The sequence below is a fragment of the Chenopodium album genome, chromosome 7 (assembly GCF_948465745.1).
Source record: "Chenopodium album chromosome 7, dcCheAlbu1.1, whole genome shotgun sequence".
NCBI lineage: Eukaryota > Viridiplantae > Streptophyta > Magnoliopsida > Caryophyllales > Amaranthaceae > Chenopodium > Chenopodium album.
In genome coordinates, this window is record NC_137840.1 from 46,559,462 (window position 1) to 46,569,914 (window position 10,453).

The 10,453-nt window shown below is 32.9% G+C and overlaps 1 protein-coding gene across 1 annotated transcript; it reads left to right on the top strand.

The window, feature by feature from the left end:
• Positions 1-2,315: 2,315 nt before the first annotated feature.
• LOC145637847 (protein DETOXIFICATION 33-like) lies at positions 2,316-9,855 on the top strand. Its single transcript, XM_081688867.1, has 9 exons — positions 2,316-2,922; positions 3,533-3,728; positions 7,742-8,087; positions 8,277-8,363; positions 8,532-8,588; positions 8,764-9,002; positions 9,124-9,242; positions 9,331-9,417; positions 9,508-9,855. Exons 1-9 carry the CDS (start codon positions 2,656-2,658, stop codon positions 9,562-9,564), a joined length of 1,455 nt encoding a protein of 484 aa, XP_081544993.1. The 5' UTR covers positions 2,316-2,655; the 3' UTR covers positions 9,565-9,855.
• The last annotated feature ends 598 nt before the right edge of the window (positions 9,856-10,453 follow it).

Genomic DNA, 10,453 nt, shown 5'->3' on the forward strand with positions numbered 1-10,453 from the left:
GACTCCATGACTCACTTCGTACCATCATCCCCGATCATCCTTTCGTGGTTTCGACCCATATAAAGTTAGTAATCTCATGGATTATGAATGAGGTTTAACCTTCACGGGTCAATCATTGTTGTCTTTCGTTGTCTCTTTATTGTGGTTGTCTTTTATGATCCGTGAACGGTTTATAAGTTCTTTAAAAACTTGTTGGCGGTTTCCTACTTTCTTTATACCTAATCGTATATGTCAATTCGCATTTTCTATGACTGCCAAGCATATTCACACAATGGCACACTTCGAACGACGCCTACACTTTTCTTATTCATACAACTTAGGGCCTGTTCCGTTTGACTGAACTGAGCTGAACTGAACTGAACTGAACTGAACTGAACTGAACTGAACCGAGCTGAACTGAACTGAACTGAACTGAACTGAACTGAACTGAACTGAGCTGAACTGAACTGAACTGAACTGAACTGAACTGAACTGAACTTATTAATTAGTGATTTTTAACTACGGATTAGTGATCTTTGATTATTTATTGATATTTATTACTATACATATGTGTATATACAAATGTACATATTAAAATATTTACGAAAAATATACTATATAATTATAATTATAAAATGTATGGAAAATATATTAAAAACTTGAAACCTCTAAACATTTTAAACACATATACTATTTAATTCAAAAATAAAATAGTATTAGGACAAAAGAACACAAAACACTTACATGTATCTAACCCATTTAAACAAATTTTAAATAAAATAATATATATATAAAAATAAAAAAAAAAAAAAAAATAAAAATAAAACAAAAAAAAAAAAAACCAACGTAGGCTCATTGATGGTACCCTCATACATGCAGTTGTTGCCGATGCTATGGGCAAGGCCCACAGAGATCGAAAAGGGGATAAATCATGGAATGTGATGGCAGTGTGTTCACATAACATGTTGTTTACTCACATCAACGTAGGCTACGAAGGCAGTGCACATGATAGCACCGTTTGGAAGCGAAGTTTAGGAGAAGCAAGAATGGGATTCCCTCATCCACCGCCTGGTACAAACTAAATTTCATGAATAAAATGGGAAAATTTATTAGTTTCGTTAACTAACATTATCATTATTGCACAGGAAAATACTATGTAGTTGATTCAGCGTATCCTAATACACTCGGGTACTTAAGTCCCCATACAGGACGTGATTTGAGGTATCATTTTCCTGATTTCAAGAGATCAGGTCCTCCACAAGGAATGTTTGAGCATTTCAATTACCTACACTCGTCTTGTCGAAATGTAATTGAGCAGATTTTTGCAATTCTGAAAAATAGGTGGAAGGTTCTACAACCTAAATTGATGCCGCAAATGGAATTACGTTTTCAGTTGCAAATAATCGTTGCTTGTTGTACTCTACACAATTTTATTCGTTTACATGAACTAGGGATTCCAATCACGCACCAAGTTGAAGTCATGGAGCGAAGAGAAGATCATACTATGTACGATCCTAACAGAAAAGCAGCTATGGATATTGTACGACAAGAAATAACTGATCAGATATGGGAGTTAGTTCAGAGGAATGCCGAGGTAATGGAGGAGTTTGGTGGACAAGAAGAAGACGAAGAACTAACTGACTATGAAAATTAGTTTAAGTTGTGTAGTACTCTAATTTTCTCAATGAGATTAACATTAGAAATATGTTTCAAAAAAATAGAACCATTTGAACAATGAATTGTATCAATATTATTATTGTTATTATCATTATTATTAATTATTGATAATTATTATTATTATTTATTGATTATTATTATTAGTATTATTAGTATTATTATTATTAATATTATTATTATTATTATTATTATTATTATTATTATTATTATTATTATTATTTTTGATGTTGTTGTCGTTGAATAAGAGCTTAAAAGAATGAAATTTGGCTTTATATCATTAGCAATATCATTAGACATAAATTAAGAGCTGAGCTGAACTGAACTGAACTGAACTGAGCTGAGCTGAACTGAACTGAACTGAACTGAACTGAACTGAACTGAATTGAATTTCAACGGAACAGAACAGGCCCTTACATTCATTAAAGTCATAACTAATCTAATCTAATCCAATCAATTTAAAAAAACAAAGACTTCCAACATTTCACCACCTTTATCAAATTAAAAAAATTATTGTAGCAAATAATTGCTTAAAAAATTCTTGACCAGCCACTAATAATTGGTCGTGAGTTGTTGCTTATAAACATGATCAATAAAAATTTAAAAACACTAAATAATTTCTCTCCCACAAGACAAAGACAATCAAACAAAAACTCTAATTTATTTTTTAAACCCACCAACCGAAGTCATACACCTTCTCACATGATCAAGCGTCACATTTTTTCCTCAACTCCCTCACTATACTCCAGCTACGGACCTAGCTTACCAGCTCCCTTTCAAGTTATACATATCTCATTTTTCAATTTCAAATTTTCTGACAATCTTCCAAATACTCATTCAACTCTTTAATGAACCCAATTTGTTGACCCCATCAAACCCTTTTATTCTCTTACAATTTGTATTTACACTTATCATTGTACCCTTTCTTTTTTTAAAAAAAAAAAACCCGCAAATCGAACGCACCAAACCGAACCCGAGAAAAGCTGACCAAATAATTCCGGAATGCAGAAAGTAAAAGTAGAAGATGAAAAGCCATTGTTGGGTTTAGAAGTTGAAAACCAGAAGAAGCAGAAATTAAGCTTAGTCAGAGAATTCAGTGACGAATCTAGAAATTTATGGGAAATTGCTGGACCAGCAATCTTCACGGCTGTATGCCAATACTCAATGGGTGCTCTCACTCAGACCTTTGCTGGTCTTGTCGGAGACCTTGAGCTCGCCGCTTTCTCCGTCGAAAACTCTGTCATCTCCGGTCTTGGCTTCGGTGTTATGGTTAATTTTCTCTCTCCTCTTCTAATTGGTTGATGAATTTATCTTTTGTGCTTATTTTTTCATAGATTTAAGCTACGATTCCTTTCTCAAAGTACGAGTTTGATTAACTTTTTTTTTTGTTCTTTCTTTTTTGGGAAGTTTTTATTTGTTATGGGGTTTTAATTTTTTATTAATTTTTTAATTTCTGGGTTTGGTTTGATTATGATAGAAATTTTGTTGAAATTTGATTTGCTTTACTTTTTGGTCATGTGTAAAATAGTGGTTTGAAAATGTAACTTTTGCTAATAGGTAATGATTTTAAAAATGATCCTTTTTTCTCTTTTCATCTAATCCAGTTTCTATTTCAAATGGGAAGGCAATGAATTTCTTTAGCTTTTGATTGCTAATTTGGACCCACCACTAGGCTGGTTTGGATCATCGTTGAAAAGTCAACAGTCATTTTTAATCATATTTCGACGATAACTCAATAATCACGCTGATAATGTAATTTGATTAACAATGCAGTGAGTAAAATGTAATTGTGTATATTGATTCGAAAGTGTTATAGTCCATTTTATTTAGAAATGCACAAATAAAATGTTGATCGTAAGATCGAATTTTATGATTGCAGCTCGGAATGGGAAGCGCATTGGAGACATTATGTGGGCAAGCATATGGCGCGGGGAGGCTCAAGATGATGGGTATTTATATGCAGAGATCATGGGTTATTTTACTAGCTACTGCTTGTTTGCTCACCCCACTTTATACTTACTCTCCTTACCTTCTTCAACTTTGCGGGAATACGCCCGAAATCTCTCAAGCTGCCGGTTAGTATTGTTTCTTTGTTATTGCTTCTGTTCTTAGAAATTAGCGGTGTAGTTCAGGCTAATGGGTCATGTATTTATGTTCGTGTTTGGTTTCATGTGTCATTCACACAAAAAAGTCATAATATAAGACGGTAATAAATGTAACAAATCAAGTTCGGATCAAGTTGTGTCATGTTTGGGTATAATTAAGCAATTTTAGTCGTCGTGCTTTCATGTTAGGTTCGTTTTGGTCAACTCTACAAGTATATAAACTATGAAGTAAATATTATTTAGTATAAATCCAAGATTTAGTGTGATTTGGAAAATTATTTTAAATTTATACAACAATATCAGCAGCTCACCTACCTAGATAATCATAAACAAATACTAAAAAGAAAACAGTTAATCAATAAGATAAAATTAGGTAACGTGCATTGATTCATTGCACTAGTGATCTAGAAATTGCATTAATATGCATTATTACAAGAATCTTTAGACTGAGGAAGATAGTTGGCAGAAAGTTAATATGTCTTTTGGCGTATGAAATTGGTGGTTCATTGACTTATAAACGTGTAATAAAATTGGGGTGTTAAGCAAAAACGTGTATTAATTTGCTACTTGCTTCTATAATTGTTGTGTAATCGAACTTCTGTTTGTAAATGGGTTGTTGAAATTGGGAGTTGGGACCATTATTAGGGTAGGTTGCAAGATCTGAATTTTCAGTTATTCACATATGACAGGAATTTCATTTTCATAATAATGACTATTATATGTATTCAACTTTTTTTACAGAGTAATTACTCATTCATATGGTTGCCAAGGACGGCTTGTTTTCTGTTTTTAATTACCTCTTTTAAACTTCAAGTTTCATATTTTCATACTTCACAATTTAACCTTATTCTATTACTAGGATAAAACATTAAACCCATGCATGGTTGTTTAATTATCATTTAAAATAAATTTTTTTCTAAGGTCACATGTAAAATTATAAGAAGTATTGAACAACTTTTTTTTGATAGCCACATATAAAATGAATTTTAGAAAGTTTGGTTTATATTTTATATAAAGCAAATGTAATAATTGAGATAAAATCTTTTCTTAAAGTGATAATTTTCTTAAAGCAACAATTATTGGAGGATTTTTTTTTAGCAAATGTTATTGGAGGGAAAATTTTTAACACAATTCTGTCAAGTGTCTATTGATTTCGCCTTTAGTAATATGTAATGGATACATTGACTTAATTTTAATTAAAGAATCTAAATTAATCCCTCTATTTTTTTTAAGCATCACTTGAATACATCTGTCAATGTAAAACTTATTGACCATAAACATAAATATCTTTAGTTAAATGTTAGTAAAAAATTTACAAATATTATATTATAGTAAACATTGTAAGTAATCCAACAATTTAAAGATGATACCATTTATTTATTGTTTATTAGTTAAAATATTACATCAATCTAATGTGTGAATAGTGTAAAATCTCAAATATTTATTTATTTATTTTATTTTTATTTTTATTTTTATCTAATGTGTGAATAGTGTAGAATCTAAATTAATCCCTCTATTAATGTTTTGTTTTTTTTGTTTTTTTTTTTTTTTTGTTTTTTGGTTTAGGTAGCTTGTATTTTCCATGTATTATACTCCGTAATCGGTCTTTAGAAGACTGGGAATAGATCTGCCAATTTCTTATCCAACCTGTGAAGTTGCCTAAAACTAACTTGTACCGACCTAATAATGACATTAGAGGTGGTGACCCATAGCCGACTTGACCCAACCCGAAACAGATTAGAACTAATAACTTAAGACTCAAACACGATATGTAACCAAATGTACTTGATCCAAAATGAACCTACTTGTTAATAATCCAAAACCAATTGTATCTGACTTATAACCAATATAACTCGTTTCATACTACTTGTCACCCAGTTAACTCGACCAGTAGGCTTATTTGAACTTGACTTGTTCTTGACATGACCTAACATTTGAAATCGTAATGGTTACAACATAATACAATGATACATTGATACAAATATATATGATACTTGTTCGATATGAAAATACACATTCAAAATTTCCACCTCATCAATAATTTTGTTTTGAAATGAAATACCAACATTAAGAATAAAAAATTATATAATAAAAGACACACCGGTAATGACACGTGTTATCGTTTGGTGTGTTCTTAAATATATATTTTTTCTTTTATTTCATGTTGGAGAAAATATATTTTAAGTAAAGTTTAATGAGGTAAAAAAAGTTAAATGTAAATAATCTTTACCGTTAAAAAACTATAATTTTTTTTAGATTTTTAATTATAGAAAGAATAAAACACAATAACTTCTTTAAGAAAAATATCATTTACGTGGTAGATTATCAACTTAAGATTTTTATTACTTATTTTTGTTAAGTAAATTACCTTGATGACCAATATTTACGTAAGAACATCAACTATTAATTATTATATAAAATATTACCAAAATATAATTTAAAATATATTGATATCTAATTAGAGTTCATATCAGGAGAAAAGTTGGATAAGAAATAATATGTTGTCGGAATGATATGTTTAGAGAGCCACAAACTAATATGTAACTATTAATTATTCTTGGACTTTTCAGAAACCACAAAATTTTCCCAGCCACCTACCCACCACCGTAAAACCCTAGCCCCTCCCCTTATCTCGCCGGCAAACGGTCGGCCGCCCCCTTAACCACCAACAATCGGCCGGTCCTAACCCACCGCTGACCCCCAAAACCTCCCACACAAACTGCACCGACCCCATAAACCACCAACACGAGCTTCCCCCACCCCAAAAACCACCTACACAACCTGCCCCGACCCCAAAAATCACTCGTAAAAATGCCCCTTCTCCCTTTTCCCACCGTCAAAACGCATTTCGAGGGTGGGGAAAAGGAGGAGGGGCGATTTTGGCGACGGAGGAAAGAAGAGGGTGCTTGATTAAAGCTCGTGTTGGTGGTTTTTGGGGTCGAGGCGGGCAGCGTGGGTGGTTGTAGGGGTTGGCGGTGGGTCTGCTGGGGCGCTACAGGGCCGGCTGGTTGTTTTCTGGCGAGGTAAGGGGAGGGGCTAGGGATTGGCGGTGGTGGGTAGGTGGCTGGGAAAATTTTGGGTTTTTTTTTTTAATTTTTTTAAAATTAAGATAAATGGACCAATCATACCATAACATGTGTCATAATTAAACCCTAATGATTAACGGACTTAACGGCTGTTAGTCAGTAATGACACTCGGTGAATTTAATAAAAACTGGGTGGCATTTGGTGAATTTTGAAAACCTTGATGGCATTTGGTGAATTATTAAAGTGCTTAGTGGCATTTGGTGAAATAGCCGTTTTATTTTTGAGAATTTTTTCCTATATAACATTGTAGTCTATATTAATTTGGAATATAGAAGTACAAACCTTAAAAGTTAGTATACACTATTGTGGGGATTTTATTTTATTTTTATTTTTCATTTTTTATGGTGACAATTTCCCAACTATTAAAGACTAAATACTTTCTTAATAGTTAATAAAAATGAGACTGTGAAGCTGCATAAATATTGTATCAATGTTCCTTCTAAAGCTGAGTTTCTTAATCTACTAAACTGAATTATTTTTATACAACTCAAATTGTTTTTATTGAAATCTATTTATTTTTACTGATTAGAACTTATAATTTTTTAATATTTGTTCTTTATATTTATTGGCTTTTATTGATTAAAACTTATTTTTTACTAAATTGAAACGACTTTTGAATAAGGTGAAGTGAATAGGGTCTAATTTATTGTTATTCTGTAATTAAATTCATTTTTGCAAGGCCACCTTGATATTTGTTTTGATAATTACATTACCAAGTACACAATTAAATAAAATCACACTTCTGTTACATTGTATCCTTATATTGTTTAATGCTGATTACAACTTAAGTAGCTGCAATTCTGAATCATTTCTGAACCAGTTTTATTAATTAATTTATTTTTTGAAAGTTTTATCATGGCAATATGATGTACTAACAAGGAGAGTTCTGAGTGTAGGGAAATTTGCTTTCTGGATGATACCTCAACTGTTTGCCTATGCATTCCATTTCCCTATACAAAAATTCTTGCAAGCACAGAGGAAAGTGTTTGTGATGGCATTGGTGTCCGCTATTGTATTGGTGATCCATGTGACCTTCAGTTGGCTATTTATGCTGAAGTATGGTTGGGGCTTGGCAGGCGCAGCTGTTGTGCTCAATGCGTCTTGGTGGCTGATTGTCATCTTGCAGCTTATCTACATTTTCGTCACAAAGTCAGATGGTGCTTGGAGTGGATTCTCAATGTTGGCATTTGCTGATTTATGGGGTTTTGTGCAGCTCTCCTTGGCATCTGCTGTGATGTTATGGTATCTCATTCCTTTCCCTAATCTGATACTGTCTTTCAAACTTTACTCATTAAGCTCTAATGTCTTTGTACCCCAAAAGACGGGTAATTTCATCTGCCATGTATGAGCTTTAAGCCATCATTTTCAGGAAGAAATTTGAGTTTTCATGCATGTGTGTTAAATTTTGACTTTTTGCATGTGCCTATGCAGCTTGGAGTTTTGGTACTTGATGGTGCTAGTGGTTATTGTCGGTGTTCTTCCCGACCCCTTGATACCTGTTGATGCCATTTCCATTTGGTAAGATTTTAAAATGTCACTCTCTATCCTTCAGATGGTTAAATATTTAATACTTCAGTCTTCCTTACCATATTATCATTCATCAAGCTGGCAACTAATGCCATTTTCATGTTTACTTTTTTTACGTTTGTGATTTGTGAAGCCTTACCTTAATTTTCATGTTTGTAGCATGAACCTACAAGGTTGGGATGCAATGATAGCAATTGGTTTCAATGCTGCCATCAGGTAACTATAAAACTGTACTATATCCTTTGTGAAAGCCCAAACTGCCAACCAAAAATTTAGAATGATAAATCTTGGAATTCATATCATGTCGATTCAAGTTTTAAATTAAGGTTTTCTCTATTTAATGTCAAAAGAATACCAAGATTTATGGGAGTCTGCATGTTAATTGTTACAGTGTAAGAGTATCCAATGAACTTGGAGCTGGTAATTACAGACAGGCGAAGATCTCAGTAACAGTAGTTTCTGTAACTTCAGTAGCCATAGGATTTATTGCCATGTTTGTGGTTCTTGCAACTAGAGATACGTTCCCTTACCTTTTTACGGCAAGCGATGCTGTAGCCAAGGAAACTACAAGGATTTCAATCTTATTGGCATTTACAGTTCTTCTCAACAGCCTTCAACCAGTCCTATCAGGCAAGCAGATTAAAGTTTATGCTCATTTATGGTTCCATCACTTCCGTGTTTGCCTTTCTTGTTTCAATGTATAGTGCAATTTGTATCTTATTAGATTTTATGTTTTCTCTTCTGTCACTAGGGGTTGCTATTGGAGCAGGATGGCAATCACTTGTCGCGTACATAAATATTGCCTGCTACTATTTCTTTGGGCTCCCTGCTGGCATTATTCTTGGATTCAAATATGGATACGGAGGAATGGTAATACTGCAGTTTCATAACCAATCTAATTTTACTAATACAATTTCGGTATATTTGCAAGTTTGCAACTCATGATGTGTTATTGTAGGGAGTTTGGGGAGGAATGATTGGCGGAATTTGTTTGCAAACTGTGGTTTTGGTAGTTGTTACAGCTTTCACAAATTGGAAAAAGGAAGTAAGTGATCATCATTTTGTGCTAATGTTATAAGTACACACCCTATTTATGTTCTGTAAAGCTTACATGCTGTTTTTTTCCGGTTTGCAGGCGGATGAAGCAGAGAGTAGAGTCAGAAAATGGGGAGGATCAGCATCATTTGACTGATTATAGGCATTACAAAGGGATATACTGTGCGAAAACTCATGTTTAAAGGCAGGTGATGGCCATTTAAGCTGCAATCGCTTCCATAATTGATCGAAAAACATGGCCATTGTCTGATATAATGAAATTAGGGTTAACACAGGCAGGGAAACATCTTCCTAGCTAGTCTGTTTGATTACATATGGCTTAAAACCATTATAGGTGTTACACTCAAAGAATGAGAAGTGTTGAAAGTTGTCATACTACAGTTTAAATGGTGAATATTTATGAAGTCCACTAGAATTTTTTATTTTTAATTTAATTTTTGTTTTTTTATTTATTTTTGTTGTTGTACAAAAATTATTGTGGAATTTTTGACTCAGTAGTGTAAAATTGGATGAAGGCTATATGATGGTATACTTGTGATTTTGAGATCACCAATGTAAATTGATCCTCTCAAATAATTATATCCATACAATATGCAATGTCATTTTCAGTCTTTCACTCTAATTATATGCATCGTTTGGCCTAATTATTGTGAAGTTGAATGCAAAATGACAATATAGTTGTTCTCTTGTCAAGCTCAAACTTCTATAGCAACTAAAACTAGATTGTCTCTTTGAAATTTCCTCTTGAACTAAGGAAAAGGATTGCCTCTTGAAACTTCTCATAAAACGGTTATGCTATATGGCAACACAATCCTCTCATAATCCACAATTAATAAAAGTTCTCACCTCTCTAAATTTCCACTTTTGATAGAGGATTTTCGGGATCCCAATTGAAAAAGTGTTTTGGACAAAGTTTGCTATGTGGTGCTCGATTTGTCCAACTGGAGGTGTGAATGACCGTATCAATGATTAAATGTCATCTCAAGAGAAACTTAGTAGGGATTTAATCTAGACATGTCATTTAA